This window comes from Balaenoptera acutorostrata, chromosome 3 (genome assembly GCF_949987535.1).
Source record: "Balaenoptera acutorostrata chromosome 3, mBalAcu1.1, whole genome shotgun sequence".
Classification (NCBI taxonomy): domain Eukaryota; kingdom Metazoa; phylum Chordata; class Mammalia; order Artiodactyla; family Balaenopteridae; genus Balaenoptera; species Balaenoptera acutorostrata.
The window spans coordinates 154349151-154369195 of NC_080066.1; the positions used below are offsets into that span (position 1 = coordinate 154349151).

Genomic DNA, 20045 nt, shown 5'->3' on the forward strand with positions numbered 1-20045 from the left:
ACAACAACGACAACGAAAATTATTTAAAAATCAACCTAAAAGGAAATCACCAACATAAAAAACTTCACAAATAGCCCTCATATTTGCACTTGGAGTCCTTCCTGGTCATCATAAGAGGTAGAGGTGGCTCTAATCAGTGGAATCCCAGGTTCAAGTGCATTGAGCTGTACTAACTATAAAGGCATTTTCCTCTGTTGAAGACCAGAATCCCAAGGACATAGTAGGCGTAGATATATACATACATAGATAATGTATGAAGAAGAGAAAAAAGGCAAAAGTGGCCATGCCCCTTTTACAGCATGAATCAAAACAAAGACTTGAAGTGTTCCACATAAAACCAAGCACTGAATGTTACTAGCAAACTCAACTTTGTTGAGGTTGGTTTTATTGTTACCTGCCTAATGTGCACCCAACCAGAAATAAACTCTAAGCTTATGCACTTATATACTATAGTAAATGACTGCTTAGTCTAAGTCTAGAGGCTATTGAATCAAAACGAGACATATCCTTCTATTAGATTCATGATTCCTAGATTACCCCAAATGTGATTATCAGGCCACTTCAATTCCGTTGCCTGCAGAAATCCATTTGGCAATACCCCTTGCCAAGTGGGCATCTAGCCTGTACTTCAGTACCTGCTGAGACCTAGAACTTGCTATTTCCAAAGGCAACTATTGGCCAAAATCTGGCTTCTTGTGGGTTCCAAGGGTAAACCGTGGCAGACGTTCTCATTTTTCTACTCAAGAGTCATTCTTACCCTGCCTTCTCTCTTGCCACCGCCCTTTACAGTCTGGAACACCAGATACTTGTTTTCCTGGCCTCCCTTGCAGGTAGGGATTGTCATGTAACCCAGCAATGACCGATCAGACATAAGCAGAAGTATACAGTGGGCAAGGGCAAATTCTGGCAAAGGTATTTGATTCTTTATAAGTCACAGATGGAAGAGGAAGGCTGCTGGTTTCCTCCTTCCCTCCTCTTGTCTTGAGCACAGACAAGATACCTGCAGCTCTAGCAGTCTTGCTATGTGACCATAAGCAAGGGGATGAAAAGCCAACATACTGAGCATGGCAGACTGGAGAGAGAGAAAGCCTGTGTCCTCAATGGCATAAGTAAGCAGCCAGACCAACCTTGGGCCTGCTGCTACATGCTTCTTATGAACAGGAAATCCCCTGTGGTTTAAGCCACTGTCACTTGCAGCCAAGAACATCCATTCCTAACTGATTGAGAGCCACACAGAGCAAATCTACATGCCAGCCTTCAGTTGGAGGCAACCACACTGCCTTTCCTATACCTTCTGTTCCTCAAGCTCAACATCCCCGGTTCATTCCATTGTTCCTCAGAAGACATGGCTTTAGATCTAAAGATTTCCCAATTCATCCTCCCCAGCTCCATTCGGGCATCCTCCTCTCCAGCCAAACTGACCCATTCGTGTGCCTTCCTCTACCCAAAGTGCTTCCTCCTCCCATATCCCTACATACTCAAGGCTTACTCAGCCTTGAAGACTCAGCTCAAATTCCACACCCTTCAGAAGCCTTTCCTGCGTCCATAGATGAGCTCCTTGTTCCAAATTCCTTAAAGCACTTTATCTTTCAGACCTTCTCATGGATGTGGTCATTTTCTACCTTTCAGTCATTGCTGTGTGTGCTTTTTTAATCCCCCTCCCTTATAAATGAGAAACTAAAGTATTCCTAAATAAGATGCTATTTTTTAATCTCTTTACAGTGGCTACCCAGCTATGTCCAAATTAGTTCATAATTTCTCTAGCTCACACTCCCCACTGCAAATGGAGACTGTCCTGTTTTCCCTCATCCGGTAGCATCCTTGGACCCTTCATAGGGAACTGAGCCCTTCTTTAATGGAAATCTCTGCATTAATCTCCCTGCCACACAAACATACCCTACAAGTATTTTAAAGCCTGAAAACCATGGAGAGGCCAAGCCTCTAATCCAAACCGTTTTAGCAACTCTCTCCTCCTCCTTTACTTTGTCCAGGCCCTTACAGGGCTGGGCTGTGGGAAAACAGTGGGGCTCCCAGAAAAAGATTTGTAAGAGGTTCTAAATCTCCATTCCTGGGAGATGTTTGTGAAGAGCATCAGGGACCCTCAGTTGGGGGTGGCTTAGGCCTGGGGCCTGACACACAGAAGGCGTGCAATCAGTGTTGTCTCAGGAGTCTGTGGGTCCTGCGTGAGCCCAGGCTTACCGGAAGCAGTAATTGGTGTCCAGGGCCCGCTTCTTCCTCTGACCTCCCTGGCCTGGGTTGTCCAGCCGGTCTGGGGGAATCATCATGAGGATTAAATGAGGGCTGTGCTCCTTTTTCTTCTTCAGTCGCCCCAGATCTCCTCGGCCTGGATCATCCTCACTGTCCACACCTGTGGAAGGGAAGGAAGATGACGGTCTCCTGTCTAGGGAAGGCAGGGTGGCTGCTGCTTTCTCATCCCATCCCCCCACTGGTCAGGAGGAGGGACAGTGGGGTCTACAAGGAAGGGGTGGGTGAGATGCAGCTTCATGCTAACGTCCAGCTGCAGGAAGGGGAAGACTGGGTGGAGGAACCGGTATCTAGGGACGCGCAAGATGCCCCCGGTCGGATCCCCTCGTGACTCCTGTGCATACATCCTTCAGAGGGCAGAGAGCCCTTCCCGAGATGCTTCCTAGGGAATCCTCAGGGATTCATGAAGCATCCTTGTCACTAGGCGGCTCTAACACATTTTTTTTGAGCTGTCAGTTTAGATTCTGAGACTTAGAGCTTGGGATATGAGTTTCCTCTTATGATCTGAATTGGTCAAAAATAGCACAGAAGTCCCACCTATGATTTCAGGGGTCACAATTTAAGACAGTTTGAATGGGAGCCAGAGGAACAAGAATGAATAATTGTTAACATTCGCATTGCACTTATAGTTTCAAAAGTGTTTTCTCTATAAAACTCAAGATAAGATCATGAAGTGTGTGGTAAACAGCTTAGCAGACAAACTGGAAAGGAAACCTGCCATTTCATCTGCAAAGACTGAAAACTGAATTAGAAAGAGTCTCAACTAAAAGAAGATCTATTTGGTGACGGCCAGCTGCTGGCTGTCGCCCATCTCCACCAGGGACAGGAACGTGAGGAGCTGAATTTTCATAGTGACAGGAGGGCCTTGGACCTCATGCAGGTGCACTAGGACTGGAGGATAAATGGGAAGCTGGACCTCAGACTTCTTTTTCTGAAAATCTTTATGAACAAGATAACGATTACTGAAGTGGGAGGATTTCAACCCAAACCAGGCTGTAGGTAGGGACTCCAAGGTCTTTTGAGCTCTGAGGTTCTGTGATTAGGATGTCAAATGACGTGCTTTTAAAAAAATTAGGCTCTGAAATAAGGCCCATGAAGGGCCAAAGGACTGCCCAGGGCTGGGAGTCAAGAGAGGCCTGTACCTTTTTCCAGACACGCCTGTGACCTCAGGCTTTGAATTGGTTGGTTTGACCTCGACAAACCTCCTGGCCTCAGGTGTGCCTCAGTCACCCACAACAGAGCTTCGAAAGGAAAACAGTACTTCCCTGCAATCCAGAGGCTGTCTAGGCTGAGTGCCTTGGAAACATACTGGAAAACCAGAAATGACTCTCAACTATTTTGCCCTCAATGCAAATACCCTGAGGCCCAAAGCAGTCGTTCAAACCCGGATGTCGGATCGGGTGGGCTCTGCAACATCTGGAAAGCCCGATAGTCAGAGTGCTCATATTCACAGGCACCAAAGTTCATTTCTTTTGGGGAAAGCAAAGACGACTATTATTTGCTGAGCATCCATGTGCTCTATTTTACATTCGTTATCTCATTTGATTTCATGACAACCCGGTGAAAGAGGTACTGTCATCCCCAGTTTGCTGACTGAGCTCAGAGAAGTGAACCAGCTTGCCTACATGATTTCACGGCTCTTATTAGCATAACACTGTCTTCCAGATGCTAATGTATTCTCTATAGAATAGAGAGTTTTTGCTTTTGGGACAAAGCAGAATTCCTCAAGTACAAAACAGTTGGCCATCTCTGTGAGGGAGCTCACTTGGTTCCTTTCCTTGGGGTCTGGTAGGGGTTTCCTGTTACGTCTTGCTTCATTAACTCCCCCACCCATTCTACCATACACATCCATTTTGTTACCTTTGAATTTGATTTCCATCACCTCTTGAATGTTTTCCAGGATATCCCCATTGGGCTGAAAGGTGTGACATGGACAATGAATGCTGATTTCCAGACCTAAGTTGGATTCTGCAAAATAAGACACAGCATTGGTGAGAAAAGCAGTTTGTGTGATGAAGGAGGGTACCCACCAGTCACACACAGAAGAGCCAGGGCCTCTGCCGCCACAGGCAGTCATAGGAACTGAGTTAGACTGAGGCTCACAGGTGACAGAAAGTGCTGCCAAGGCTATAGCAGACCTTCACGCTCATGCTGCCACATTCCACATATTTCTCTTGTGTTACAAACAACCAAATGGAGGCATAAACCAGTGGGCACCATGAAGGAGAATTTTAATAGTCATCTATTCTCAAAGAATGGTTTAGGAAAAAAAAAAAATGTTACCAGCCTACTAGGGGGCAAAAGGATGAGGGTACAGGAAAGAAGGAGAAAACCAGTCACACCCCCTACATGTCGGCTGAGAGAGGAGATATTCTAGCTGTGAAAGGACAGAGGAGAGGGGCACAGTGCCTGGAAGAGACCAGGGAAAGGGGAAAACTGAAGAACTGTGGGGTAGAGAGGCTGTGATTCAAAAGGCCACAAGATGGGAGGAAGGGGCACAGGCTGAGCTCTAGGATTAAAATTAAGAAAGCAAGGCTAGGGCTTCCCTGGTGGCGCAGTGGTTGAGAATCTGCCTGCTAATGCAGGGGACACGGGTTCGAGCCCTGGTCTGGGAGGATCCCACATGCCACGGAGCAGCTGGGCCCGTGAGCCACAATTGCTGAGCCTGCGCGTCTGGAGCCTGTGCCCCGCGACGGGAGGGGCCGCGATAGAGAAAGGCCCGCGCACCGCGATGAAGAGCGGTCCCCGCACCGCGATGAAGAGTGGCCCCCGCTTGCCGCAACTGGAGAAAGCCCTCGCACGAACCGAAGACCCAACACAGCCAAAAATAAATAAATAAATAAATAAATAAATAAATAAGAAAATCCTTTAAAAAAAAAAAAAAAAAAAAAAAAAAAAGAAAGCAAGGCTAGAGCAAGGTCTCTGGCAAGCAAGCAGCAGAATCAGTCAAGGTGGAAGAGGCCACCATTTCTACCAGGGCTACAGTTGTAGACAGAGAGAGAGAGGTAGATTCCAGAGGAGATAAGATGCAAATCTCAGTTATGCTTGGCTATATTTTCCTTAAGGAACAAGGACATGATGAGGCCAAGATTACTGAGAGTTTCTGCTTTGCAATCCTTGTTCACCTTAATGGGGGAGTTGTAAATGTATCCAGCGGGGCTGTGGACGGCTCACTGAGGGACAACCACCGGCTCAGGAAGACGGTTGTGAAATTAGAGAACAGGCCGGAAGAGATGGCAGAGGGCCATGGCCGAGGGTCCAGATGGCATGAGCTCGGAGAAAACAAGTGTGAGGAAGCCTGGAGGCACCAGGGTTTGGTGGCTGATACTGTGGGGCAAAAAGGCCAGCTCTGGCCCTTTCTCCTATTGGCTGTGGGATCGGGTATTTTGGTAACTAAAATTGGGAAAGCAAGGAAATTAGTAAAAGGGGTTGCATAAAGTGGAAGGAAAAAAAAGGAAGAATATGGAATGAAAAATTTGAACTGAATCCAGTGGTTTTGTGCAGGGAAACCAGGTAGTCTGGTATCATGTCAATCCTGGTGGGTAAGACTCAATCAGGGAAGCTCTCTTGATCCGGGGCAGCAGCCAGCTATGGTCAGCTATGGGAGAGGTCGTGGGGGGGATGACCTCTGAGGTCAGGGTCAGCGCCTCAGGGATCTGATTGATGCACTGCTCTCGGAGGTCACCCTAGTTCTGTGTGAGCATCCAGCCTTGGGGCCAACCTGGGGTCTTCCAGAAATCTGATGTCAGCAGGGAAAACCCCAAAGAGTCCAGGCCACCTCAGCATCCTTCTCATGCGCAGAATGGCCCAAGCCCAGAGATTCCAGTCAGCATTAGGCAGACCTGGATGTCCCAGTTCTACTGGTTAAAAACCAGCCCAATCCCTTCTTCCATAAACTCTAGATCCCAGCTTCGTTTGTTCCACCCCAATCAGGGCAGCCTCTGGGATACACTGACACCTGCTGAGCTTGAAGATTTCTGTTCCAGGTTAGCTTTGGTGGGGTGGGGAGGGGCCAATATAACAAGGAAGCTGAGCCCCAGATGGAGAACAAGAAGTGAATAGAGAGGGATGTATAAGGAGTGTCCTCTTTCTGGTTTAAGGCGGCTAAAAGAAGGAGCTAGAGTAGCTGAAACAGGCTACATAAAACATAGTACACTTCCTATTACCCAGAAGGGTTTAAGTAGTCCGGGAGAGACCTAGAGTGGACAAGTCCTATGAGTCTGTGAGTTAGAAAGTCAAGATGCAGACAGATGTGTTGGGGAGAGTTAGGGTTAGGGTGCAGGTAGTGAGTGTGTGATGGTGCCCAGCTTGGCTAACAGGCTCTGTCTAGGTAGATGGCTCAGAGAATGATGACGATAATCACCAACACTTGTTGAGAGTTGCTACAGGTCACGCACCGCTCTAAGACTATGCGTGCATTAACTCATTTATGTAATCTCCATACTAATCCTACAAAGCAGGAACTATTATTACCCCCTCCCCGCATTATACAGATGAGGACACTGAGGCTTAGGGAAATTAAATGGCTTGACCGAGGTATCCAACCAGTAAGTGGTAGAACCAAGATTCAAACACAGGCAGCCTGATATCAGAGCCACACTCCTAATTGTTAGAGACAAAGAGCGACCAAAGAGAGCCCAGCCGGGACCATCAAGGTAGATGCCCACACAGTCATTGAGATACAAAACGGCTGTGTATTCCCAGTGTGCCCCCTGTCCTGAGCCGTGGTGCTGGGCGTGTTCCCTGCCCGGCCTGCTTGGGGAGGCCAGGCTCTGCACACAGGGGAGCCACAGATTGTGTGGAACGACAGCACAGGGGCGTGAAGAGCTGGGCCCACAGCCCTGGAGAGGGCTCCAGCCGGCTCTGGGCCCAGAAGGCAGCCTGGGAACCGGTGCACAGCAGGCTCTTAGATGTTTGCTGAACTAATACAAGACCGTGTATGTGACTCAGTTTCTTCACGGTCCACACCGCCAGCTGCTCCATTTGGAGTCCATTTACGGCCTTGTTTGGGGCCAAGAACCCTCAAGAGACTCAGGAGCTCTGCACAAGTAAAGGTCTGTGTATGACTCCCCCGTGCGAGGGGTGGGCGGCATCTGCCGGAGCGGGAACTGAAGGTTCCAGTGAAGAACTAACCTCAGAATTGGCAGCGGTGGGGACGGTGGGTGGGGAACCCATAGGTTTTATTACGAAATTATCTTTTTGATGTCTCAAGGAGGATGGAAATCATTCTCAGTGCAAACTTCTCATTGAGTTCTGCAGCTGTGAAAATAAGAACTCCTTCAAGTGCCCAGGGCTTCAAAGAAATCCAGGTGGAGCTGATCAAAATCAGACAGGGAAGCTGAGAGATTCATTTCCCCAGCCTCTCCTCTCTGTAGCCATGTCGGGCTCTAGGCGGAGTTGAGTCAGAATTCCCACAGTGCTGCTGTCAGCTGGTGCACATGGGTTCTCCCAGGTTTTTGCCTTTGTGCTCAGTCAGGGAAATAGGATGGAATCCCCAGTACCCTTGGAGCTGAGGCAGGACCTCCAGTCCCCTATCTGCCAACTCAGTCACCAGGTTATGCCCCTCAGATGGGGACCTGCACACTCGGATGCTTACAGAGCCCAGCAGGTTATGTAAGTGAGCAAAGCGAGCCAATGTATCATGCTGAATTGGGACTGCCAGCCGCACTCCTGGGGAACACTGGGGAATGGTGGGGCCTGTGGTGACATGAAGAATGCGTGCCCTGCCTCAAGAGGTGGCCCTACTCATCTCTGATGGATTGTTACCAGGAAATCTTCCCATTTGTCAAGAAAAGCCAGAAGTCTAGGTTTTATGTGAAATCTCCTGACTTTAAAACAAAAACTGTTGACCACTAGTTAAATTAAAACAATATTGGTAGGCCAACCAGTTTGTGATCTCTGCCTTAGAGCTTCAACCCCTAATTTTCTAAAACACTGAGGACAAGGAAGGACCCACCTGCCCCAGGGACTCTGGATATCAGTACGTGGATGGATGGACTGTGTCTCCCCAGCAGCCGACGAGAATAGAAAATCCTTCGCAAGAGGGATACAAGGAACAGACAGGACCGCCTTAGATACCCTCACCCCACTGAGCACCGGACCAGGCAGCACCACCAAGCAAAGAAGGGAAGAAATAGCAGAGCGTGATGCCACGAGGCGCCATGACTGTCAGTCAGGAGACTCAAGCTCTAATCCAGGCTGGATGACTCTGGTCAAGCCACTTAACTTCTCTGGGCCTCCATTTCCTCATCTGACCTAATAAAAGCTTACTGTCCCATAACAGGCTGAAAACTTGGAAGTTCTCTTAAATACAATGGATTCTTAAAATAGCTCTGTGAGGCATGAAGGGAAGACACCATTACCTCTTTTCCAGGTGAGGAAGCAGAGCGAGTGGGTGAGAGATTTGGGACATGTGCAGTTTGATATGCCTATTGGACAGCTCTACTTGGATGACTGCCAGGCCTTTCAAACTTAATCGGCCAAAATGGAACCTGCCCCCAAACCTGCTCTTCTCCCAGCCTCCCTATTTCAATAAGTGTTCCCACATGGGTGTTCAGCTCAAAATCTTTAGTCATCTAGACTCCTCTTGTGTCCTCTCACCCCATATCTAATCACCAGTCAGTCCTATTGGCTCTACGTCCAAAATACAGAACAAATCCTTAATCATCTCCATACACACGGCTACCGCCCTGGACGAAGCCCATGTTGCTCTCACGTGGGCTGCTACAGCGGCACCTAACTTCTTCCCTTGACCACATGACAACCAGAGAGCCCTTGAAAGATGTAAACCAAATCACCTCTCCCCCACATCCCCAGCCCTGCTTGTAACCCGCCCAGGACGTCTCATCACACTTGGAATAAGTCCTGACACCTGACCGTGGCCTTCCAGGTCCTACATCATATGGCTCCAGCTCCTCTCTGACCCCCCAGCTCACTCTGCTCCAGCCACACCAGTCAGGCTCCTGCTGCTTCTCACTGGTTTTGTGTAGCACATCCTTTATCCCGACTTTCACAGACTGGCTCTTTCTTGTCCCTCAGATCTCAGTGCACAAATTCCTTCTTCATAGAGACTCCCTGAGCACCTGATGTTGGACCCCACCCAGTCATTATCACTTTGCCCTCTTTCTGTTTTTCCTGGTACTTATCACTATAATTTATATAAAAGTCTTATTCATCAATATGTTTACTTGTTTACTATGTGTCTCTCCCACCAGAACAAAAACCCCATGAGATCTGGGACCTCACCTGTCTGGTTCACTGCTGAATCCCCAGGGCCTGGCTCAGAGTGAGCATTTAGTCAGTATCAGTTGAGTCAACGAATAAAGGACACACAACAAGTCAATGGCAAAGCTAGGCTTTGAACCCAGATCTGTGCCTCCCCTAGTTCTGTCCTCTTCCCTCTGTGTCATGAAGGACCAAGGGGCCTGAGGTTCCTTCCAAAATGCTCATCCTGAGTCCACCTACCTCTTCGTAAGAGCCATTCACGCACAGTGTCTGTGACGTCGAAAGACAGCCACTCAGCAGTGCCCCGCGTGGGCAGATTCTTGCCATCAAGATAGCGCTGCTTGGCTATGTGCTCATCCGGCTGGAGGATCTACAGGGCAGAGGAAGGAATAAGTCCCGAGGCCAGGACAGGGCACCCGCCGTGTCATGGTGCAGGAGGACGGGGAGGGGCAGCAAGAGCAAACTAAGACTTCTTAAATGTTCCTTTGAGTTCCTCGGTTAAGTCTTAATCCTCTTAACGACAGACACAGATACAGAAACTAAGTCTCAGAGAAGGTAGGATTCACACCCAGGTCTGCTGAACTCTGAGCAGCGTGGAGGCCCGATCTGGCCAAGGAACCAGCTTTCCTGCGTGAGTGGTGTCTGTCCTGGGAGGGGGCTCACCTGGAAGAGCTCAATCCTCTGCTCGCTGCGCTTGGAGCTGGGGTTGGGCATCCGCAAGACCCGGAATTCCGCTCGGAACAGGTTGGTTTCATTTTTCTCCACTGAGGACACGTTGAAGCGGAAAATCTTGGAGGTGATTCCTTTGGGACAGACGGCCAGGTCATCTAGGAGGCAGAGCAGTGGGGAGGCACAGCATGAGTGAGACCTACAGGGACAGTGTGCTGCCAGCGGACACTCAGCAAGGGGCCAGGGTTCCAACTGTGACCTCTCTAGAAGCTTGAGGCCTCAGACCTAAAGGTGGAAACCCAAGGAAGATCTGGGGTGGCCCTGGAATCACACACAGGCCTGATGGAGAAGCAGGACATGGAGCCCCAGGACATGGCACTAACAACTGGCCCCTCCAACCCCTCACCTCGCCGTCCCCACTCTGGCAGGCTCTCCAACCTGCTTTCCTACTCTTTTAGAAAATACAGATTCTCCAGTGATATCAGCAATTTCCTCTAGCAGTTTAATCATTGTTAGCTAGTTGATTCATTCATGCGTTTGTTCATTCAGGCATTCATTCATTCATCAGACATGCATTGAACAAATACTATGTGCCAAGCACAGGCTACCACTGGGAAGCAAAAAGGAATAGACAGGGCCCCTGCCTTCAAGGAGATTAATATCCAGGGGAGGCTGTTAGTACATGGACCAAACAACAGGACCAGAGGGAAAAGTGCTAAGGGCCTTTGGAGAAGCCTAGGAGTTGCTGCAAACAGGTCAGAGGAGGGAGAGGGTTGGGAGCACTTCGTGGAAGTGGTGATTATTTGATCTGGGTCCTGCAGGAGGAAAGGGTCTAAGGATGCAGAGGAAAGAATTTTACATGAAAGGACTGCTGGAAGCACAGGCAGGGAGGGGAGCAAACGCACGTGAGTAAGAGGGACCTGAAGCAGCCAGGCTGGAGCCCATGAGACAAGGTCAAGACAGTAGATTGGGGCTTCCCTGGTGGCACAGTGGTTGAGAATCTGCCTGCCAATGCAGGGGACGCGGGTTCGAGCCCTGGTCTGGGAAGATCCCACATGCCGCGGGGCAACTGGGCCCGTGAGCCACAACTGCTGAGCCTGCGCGTCTGGAGCCTGTGCTCCACAACAAGAGAGGCCGCGACAGTGAGAGGCCCGCGCACCGCGATGAAGAGTGGCCCCTGCTCGCCGCAACTAGAGAAAGCCCTCGCACAGAAACGAAGACTCAACAGTCATAAATAAATAAATAAATAAATAAAAGAACGTGAATTTCTTTAAAAAAAAAAAAAAAAAGACAGTAGATTGGGGTCCACCTGCGGGGAGGCTGAAACATCAGACCAAGGGGTTGGATTTTATATCATTAACAGTAGGGAGTCATAGACAGTGACACTCTAGATCTAATGAGACAGCACTGGTGTGACAAGGAGCCCACATCTGGAGCCTGGCAGACCCCCCGCAGATGTTTCTTCAGACTGAGCCGGTCTATCACCATTGGCTCCTCTCTCTCCAAGGGTTAGTTTCCCTGACAGCACATGCTATGCCAGCCTCTGTCACCCTGCTGGCCTCTGAACCTCTGTCCACAAGACAGAAGGCCACACATGCTCTTTCCCACCCCCTCAGAGCCAGATAAAGGAGACAGGAAGATCCTGTCATTTCTTTACAACCTCAAGGTCTGAGCAGCATTAACACCCAGAGAAAAACTTTCTACACAAATGGTAACAATAGCCAGAACTTGAAATCCAAGCCCAGAGACCCAGATTCCACACATAATGAACATGGCTGGAACAAGCCCATAATCACCCCAGGGGTGGTTTAGGAAGTCATGGACAGGGCGGGAGGATCAGAGGCCTGGACACAAGCACATGCGCTACTGAGCTGTAGGAAAGGATGAGTGAGTGTTTCTGGAAATTGCCATCTGGTGGGTCTGACCCTGGTTCTTAGGAAATTAATGGAACAGATGTTGGGGAAAAAAATGTGTGAATGCTAGCTAATGAAGCCCTGATTAATAACTGGCTTTGAAAGAACGAATACTGCCAACTATTCCCTAAACCATTTCGGATAAAACCAGAAAGAGGGATCATGATGGCAGTTTAATTTTTGAGTTTGCAAGTCTGTAACCCTCTGGACATGGGTAAGCTCCTTGGAAGGGAAACCTTCTCAAGTACTGACATACTTGGGTCTCAGAGGAGCTGTCATCAATATGGCTTCAGTTAGGCTAGTACCTCCAGTAACTGTTTAAAGAGGGAATAAAAGATATGTCAGCGCAGTGTGTGTGTTGCTATAAAAAGGGAAAGGGGAACAGAAAATGGCCCGTGCCAGTGAGGAGAGTCAGACTGGGGGCAAGACAGTGGGGAGCCAGGGGATGGGGGATGATGAGCCAAAAGGGTCTTCAGGACACCCTCGTCACCCTTCCTCCTTGTGTCTTCCAGCCCAATCAATCAGATATCTGTTCCCCAAGCTAGACTCCTCTTGGTGGGAATTTCAAGGAGATTTCAAGGGGATGGGAAAGGTCATATTTTATCCCTGGGATCTACAGATTTCTAACAGACTCAGAAGGGACATTAGGGGTCATCTAGTGCAACCCACTTCAGATAACTTCATGCCCAGAGGGGTCTTGGCCAGGGTCACACATGAATTAATTGACACAAGCAAACTGACACTAGCAAGCAAAGCTCAGACACAATCATTAGTGATTTTAAAAGAACTGTATAGGAGAGAAAATGTAAACATAATCTTCTTGACAATTAAATCCACTGAATACTAACGATGCTTTAAATAATTTGTAGAATGAGCCAGAGTATAAATAAATAAACAAAATGTAATAACACTATCTTACATTTCATAGAACTTCTGTTAACTCATCTGACCCGCTAACATTCCTTGAGGAGAATGAGAATAAGTAAAATTTATCATTTTACAAATGAGAAAAGTAAGTATCAGGAAAGTTAAATCACTCTTCCGAGATCACTCACAGAGTAGGTGGCAGAGGTGGGATTTGAACCCAGGTCTTCTGACCTCATTTACTGAAGCAGAGACTCTGGAAGTTGGAGGGGACCTCAGAGATCATTTAGTGGAGGGATGATTTCACCAACAAACTGTAGCAGGATTCCATGAAATGGGGCTAGAGTGCCAACTTATGCCTCAGACAAAAACCACTTCCCAGTTTTGTGATTAAGCCATGCTTCTGCAGAACACTAGTATTATTGAGAGCTGGCCTAGGGGGTCCATCTTTACGAATTAAATTATGACCAACTTTTTCTATTGCACACAAAGTATATATATTAATGGGTGCCATTTTCTCCTTTTTACTATAGGGAGAGAAAAATAAGCAAAGAATATTCATGCAGGGTATTCATGGAAAAATCTGGAAACAGCTGACCATGTTTAGACCAGGCATTTTTTTAATGCTTTCAGACACCTGGGCTCCTAGATGTACTTCTGCTTGTGTTCATCATTTCTGCTAGTAAAATTACTTCTGGTTCCAATGATGGGACTACATATATCAGTGTGGCAGTGCTCCTCTACCCTAGCTGTTCCTTAGAATCACCTGGAGAGCTTTAAAAACAGATGATGCCTGGACCTACTCCCCAGAGATTCTGACTACCTCATTGGAGTATGGGTGAGTCCAGAGCTGTTTTTTTTTTTTTTTTTAAGATCTCCAGATGATTCTAATGTGTAGCCAGGATTGAGAACCACAGTTTATAGTGCTCTGCAAAGGGTACCATGGCATCCAGATGTTCTGGATGTTTGATAAACCACAGCTTTAAGGATTCAACCTTTAAATAGGTTAACCTTTAAATGTTAGCCCATTAAAATATTGTTTGGCCAATGCATTGTTTTGTAAAATTTTGAATTAAAAGCCCATAAACATTTTAAGCCCAGGTTAAAAGTTGGGAAATTTCACAGAAAGATTTTCTGCTCTTCTGGGAAGCAGTTAAGATCTAGTCATGCTGGACCCACATTCCCCAATGCAAAAATTGGCAGGAGCTGAGCGGTGGGTGCCCTCTTTTAATGGGACTTGGGCAGTTCCAAGTCCCCCCCGCCACCAGTCTCCCCATACACCCTATTCTCTCCATGACCCGGAAGCCAAGTGTCCTGTGCAGTTTGTCATGGTCCCTGTGCTGCAGCCTTTCCTCTAGATCATTTGCATCAGCTGCCTGGGCTCTGTGGGCTCTTGTGTTTGCAGGCCTTCTAAGGAAAGGTTTTGCCCTTGTTCACTGAGTCTTAAGCGTCAGTGAACTTAAAAATCAATACGGAGCTTGTTAAAAATACAGATTCTTAGGGCTTCCCTCGTGGTGCATTGGTTGAGAATCTGCCTGCTAATGCAAGGGACACGGGTTCGAGCCCTGGTCTTGGAAGATCCCACATGCCGTAGAACAGCTAGGCCCATGAGCCACAATTACTGAGCCTGCGCATCTGGAGCCTGTGCTCCGCAACAAGAGAGGCCGCAATAATGAGAGGCCTGCACACCACGATGAAGAGTGGCCCCCGCTTGCCACAACTAGAGAAAGCCCTCGCACAGAAACGAAGACCCAACACAGCCATAAATTAATTAATTAATTAATTAAAAATACAGATTCTTCAAGACGACACCCCCAGAGATTCTGATTCTGTAAGGGTGGGCTAGGGCCTGGGAATTCACATTTTTCACATTGACCTAGCCTCTAGTCCACACTTGGAGAAACACTGACCTAGCGTGCAGAGAGCATTGGCACTTAGAACAAATGAGTTCTTTCAATAAGAAACATCTTTTAATTTTCAGAATGAAAAAGATCTAAAAGTGGCATCCAGAAAAGAAACGCTACAATATCGTTTTCTCTTTGCTCGTGAACTCTGGGTTTGCTGGTTGTCTTAGCGTCAGACCTCGGATGAAAACAAGAGTCTCCTGCCAGACACAGATAATTACAAGCCAGAAGTTAAAACAGCACCTACACTGGTAATATCTTGATAACAAGGATGACAAAAGAACTGAAAAAGCTGTGTGCTTCCCCACCACGTGGGTCAGAGAAAGCCTCTACCCACTTCCCATAGCAAAATCCTGGAGAATTATATAGGAATAAGATATATATGAGTCTTGCCTTCACTCCCCAGCAGAGACCTGTTGAATCATCCCAGATGTATACATAGAATTGTTTCAGCTGGAAGGGAGCTTAGAGATTACCTCTAACTTTACAGATGAGGAAACTGAGGGTCAGAGATGTGACTTGCTCAGTTCCACATGGTGTAGTTGCTTAACCTGCTTGAGATTTTTAAGCAGATAATGAAAACACTTTTGTTGAATTTGGGAGAATGTTTGTGGCAGTATGAATCTCCAGGCCGTAAAAATAGGCAGAGCTAAGAAAGAGCACACCCAGTGATCCCTAAGCAATCTGCCACCAGGATTACTAACATACAATAATAGCTCCTATGCCCACCTGCTTGGTCCAACATGTGATTCATTCATATCATAAACCAAAGTTCTTTTGGAGCCCAAAGGTTAAAGGTGGGACTTACAATGCGTATTTTATGCTTTGCATTATTGTTTGACAGCATGCATTCTGTAGGGAGAGTGTCTAGGTTACAGCCCTGGTTCTTTTGGGGCAAATCACTTAATTGATGCATGTTGCAGTCTCCTTATCTGGAAAATAGGGCAATCAGGGTACCCATCTGACAGGGCAGAGCCAGAGAACGGGTCTTATCCTCTTTGCTCTCACCTTGATGCCCTTTCTCCTGCGCCACTGGAAGTTAGTCCTCCTTGCACTTTGCACTCCAGGCACCCTTGTCTCCTTGCCCCAGCTCCTGCTGTCACTTCCCTCTGAGAGCCTGTCCACTGGGTACCGGAAGGGGCTGGGAGTGATGAAATGTGGAAGGGAATGCGATCTCATCACCTCGGCAGCAGGAGCTCTGGCACTCAGATCCTACCAGTGCCCCACCCACAGACCCCAGCCCACCCTCAGGAGTTCTAGACACTAGGCCTCCCTCGACCCAACCTTGGAGGGTGGCTCTCTGCTCCTTCTCAGCATCTGTTAAACGTTTGCATCTGCCCAGTGCCTCTTTATAATTAGTGTGCCTTGTGCGTCTGTCTCTCTAGGGCTGGCTCGACACCTGACCAGCTGGAGGGCGGGCCAGGCCTGCGTCTGCTCAGCCTCTGTGTCACCTCCAACAGCTGCAGAGTCTGGGCCTGCTTCCTGTTTGCACCTGCAAGCCTCACTGGCATCACCCCTGTCCCACGGGGCCCCGGACCCTTCATGATATCTCAAGTCGCATCCTGCCCACTGTGCCAGGTTTCTTCCTGGCCTGATCACGGCTCTGTGGCCCCAGGGCCACCCTCACCTACTGCAGTTTCACGGAGAGTCCTGGTGCTGCAGCCCAGAGCTGCCCAGCATCTGTGCAGCCCTGCCCAGGCTGTCCCCAGGGCTGTCCACTAATTGTACTCTGAGTCTTTGCACACATGTCCACTGGCACCTGGGTGCCCTTGCATCTCTCTGGCTCATTTGTTCTCAGCTTGGGATTCCAGGCTGGGTGGGCCCCAGTGACTTAGATCCCTCTTCCCCGGGACTCCTCCTCCTGACCCGGATCCTTAAGATCCGAGTCCTTTCCTCTTGCCCTGGACTCTCCTCACACCTCTCCCGCAGGCGTCAGCTTTCCACCCTTCTCCGATGTTTGGCCACTATCTCCTGCCTTTGTGGGTGCCCAGGGGGTTGGGGGTTCAGCCATTCAGCTGCTGGTGCCTCTGGGAACCATAGGCCCCTGAGGACCCTGAGTCAGCCCCACCTAGAGAACCCTGGGCAGGGAGCACTAGCTGTGCTTCACTCTCCGGCCACCACCCCACCCGGGAGCCACCTCCTAAGGCAGCCACAGGAAGCCGGAGTGGGAGCCCCTCACCAGCAACCACAGGCTCCTGGGCCTGGCACGGGCCAGCTCCCGGTGAGGCCTCTGGCACCTGCTGCCAGAGCTGCTCCATCCATCGGCTGCCCACTCCTCCTTGTCTCTAGCCAGGTTCCTTTCAGCCCCTGCAGTACCCCTGCTGACCACCCTCACCTTGCCTGTTCCATCCCATTCTCCCACACCCACTCCGGGCATTGCCCACCTCTCAGGTGAGCCAAGGCTGAGGTAGCCTGGGCGTTGAGGACACCTGCTGGTAGGAAAAGCAAACAGAGTTATTCCCAGAGTCCCTGGCCTGTGAGTGGCTCACATTCCTCCTTCCTGGGCTGTCAGTTTCTCAGCATCTGCCAAATCTCTCTCTCTTGTATTGAGGTTTTTTAAATCCCCGTTCAGTAAACACACATGACTTCCACACGTGTACAAACACACAGACGTCTCACCCAGAAGCCTCCCAGCTTCTCAGCAGAGACAGGAGCTTCCTGGGAAGACACACTCCCAGACACACGTCCCCTCTGTATCCACAGCCACACCTCCCACCCACTCTTCCCCTGACACGCAGACACAAAAGGGCTGCCAGCCGTCATCCACACATCCAGAGCCACATCCCTGCTTTCCCCGTGTCCGCGGGCCCGGAAGACGCCCATTTTGCACCCATGAATCTGCGCACCGTACGAAACCAGACTACACATCGCTTTAAAGCACACAGCCACGTGAACATAGGCGCATCCCCTTCCCACACGCACACAGCTCACATGGGTCACATGCACGCTGTGGACTGAAGGGCCTAGACAGCTAGAAGCTGTCCCTTGCCTGGGCCTCAAAAAGCTGGACAGACAATAATTTGGGGCAGGTATACTCTTCTTCCCCAGAACTGGAAAAACAGAACGTGAGACGTGTCACGATGAGGTGTGAAAAGCAGGGAGAAGACCGAGGTCTCCAGCTCATGGAACCGCACGGGCTCTCTTATGAGACAGCCAGCCCTGCCCCTTTATGGCATCCACATGCACCTATCTGACCACACGTGCCACAGCACGCGTGCTAGCGGGACAGCGCAATGTCACTCCAAATTAAAGTCAGTCAACGATGTGACGTGAGTTCAGCAAGCTGCTCAACTCCAGGGCTCCGGGCCTCCCAGCAGCACTCGACTCTTACCAGAATGCCTCTGTCTCCCTCCCCACCCACCTATCCAGCCCCAGCTGCGCATCGCACCTCCCCAGCTGGGTGCGGGTGAACCCGGGGCACCCTGCTGTGTGGCTACCGCTCGGCCCCCCTCTGTGGAGCTCCCCGCTCCAGTTCAGACCCTCCAGAGCAGACACCCCAGCGGGAATTTGGACTTACTGTGCTCCTCCAGCCCCTGGATCATGTCGAATTTATAGATTTCTTTGGCATAGTACTCCGACTCGGTGTTTTCCTGAGTGCAGTCGTCTCCCCTCTCCCCGTGCACCTCTTCCAGCAGCTCTCGGGTGCTGTTGTAAAGGTCCAGGACCTGGGTGGGGATGTTGGCCAACACCGATGGATCGGGGGGACTGGTGAGCCTGAGTTTGCTCAAGATCTGTCCCCTAATGGCTTCCACCCGCTTCCTCTTGATGTGGTCGAAGTCCAAGGTGGTGCAAGTGGACATGGAGAGGCTGACCGTGGCAAAGTTCAGCAGGGCCAGGACCACCAGAGCCCTTTGCAAGTGCATCTTCATGCGTGAGCAGGGGAGAGAGGCCCGGGGGCTGCGAGGCCTGGTGAGGAGGAGACCCCAGCAGACGTGCAGAAGGAGGGAGGAAAACCAGGCGGCCTCCCTAGATCCCGAAGACTGAGGCTTGGCAAGAAGGTGCATGAACTCACTGCACTGCGAGAGCTTCAGGACTTCCAGGAAGCGCTGGCAACCCTGAGCACGAAGAAGCCGACTGTGTGCCTTGAAGCTCTGGGTTTCTTCTCCATGTGTCTAAACAGGTTCTGCTGGGCTCTGACTCCCAGCAGGCCAGGTGGAGGGCAAGCAGAGGGCTGGGAGGGGTGGCAAGGCAGCTGGGAGTGGGAAGGGAGCTGGAGTTTTTCCTTAGGTAAAAATAAATAGAGCAGATATCTGATATTGCCAAACGGCCGCTTGGCGATGGGGAGAAAGTGGGTATTTTAAAGAAGGAGCAGAACGACCATGGCTGGGTCCCAAAATCAAAATCCTTGCCTTGCCCTGAAGGAGAATAAGAAAAGAGAATGGAAAAGAAAAGAAAAAAAAATTAAAAAAAAAAAAAAAAAAAGATCACCAGTGAGTAGGTGGGGAGAGGCAGGGCTAGGCCGCTGCTGGCCCAGCTAAAGATGGGGGCAGCACAGGACACACTTGTCTCTCGGGCACACCATTCATGCTTTCTCTTTTGTTTACACTTCCCCGGGGGCTTTCTAAATGACTCTGTTCACGCTGCCTCTCATCTTCATTGGCTGGGATGTGGGCTTATGTGCAATTAGAAGGCAGGGGGGACAGCCCCTGGAGAGCAGCCCCAATAATCCACTTGCTCGCCCAGGTCACCAGCACCTCGGCTTGTCTTCTGCCTCGGCCATTGCTTCTGTTCCCTGCTTCTCTTTAAAAGATACAAAAGAAAAGAAAAATAAAATAGAAGCCAGTTCACTGCATGCCTCCTCCGGAAAGCTGTTATTCCTTCTTTCTCATGCTTCTTCCCCTATCTCTCGCCTCTCTTGCTCATTCCCTTGGACTTGGCTTTCTGGTTCCCTCCCTTTCTCTCCCTCCAGCTTCCCTCTCTCTCCCTCTCCCTCTCCCTCAAGCTCCTCTCCCTCTCTCTCACACACTCACATGCACACACACTGCTTTCTCTATTTCTCTCCGCTGAAATTTTATACCTCCCTCCCATGACGTTTCTGGCCCGGGGCGGAGGGGGGGGGCGAGGGGAGGTGGGGGTGAGGTGGGGGGAGGGGTGGGGGGAGGGACCAGCGCACGCAGCCTCTTTTGCGGCACGATTTTAATGTTTTAAACAGGCACAGGAAAAGCCGAGCCCATTTGAAAAATACTTCGCGAGTCCTCTCGATCGA

General features: G+C 49.6%; 1 protein-coding gene across 2 annotated transcripts in view; it reads right to left on the reverse strand.

Moving 5' to 3' along the window:
- The window catches only part of TGFB3 (transforming growth factor beta 3), a 29418-nt gene that overhangs the window by 2677 nt on the left and 6696 nt on the right, over positions 1-20045 (reverse strand). The window contains exons 2-6 of one of the 2 annotated variants that reach the window (XM_028167084.2): positions 18357-19579; positions 10153-10316; positions 9730-9859; positions 4126-4233; positions 2200-2368 (exon numbers count right to left, since the gene is read on the reverse strand). In XM_028167084.2, coding sequence (XP_028022885.2) covers positions 2200-2368; positions 4126-4233; positions 9730-9859; positions 10153-10316; positions 18357-18843 — 1058 coding nt within the window. In that variant the 5' untranslated portion in view covers positions 18844-19579. The remainder of the gene's footprint in view (positions 1-2199; positions 2369-4125; positions 4234-9729; positions 9860-10152; positions 10317-18356; positions 19580-20045) is intronic. The other variant, XM_057543397.1, reaches the window with a different exon arrangement.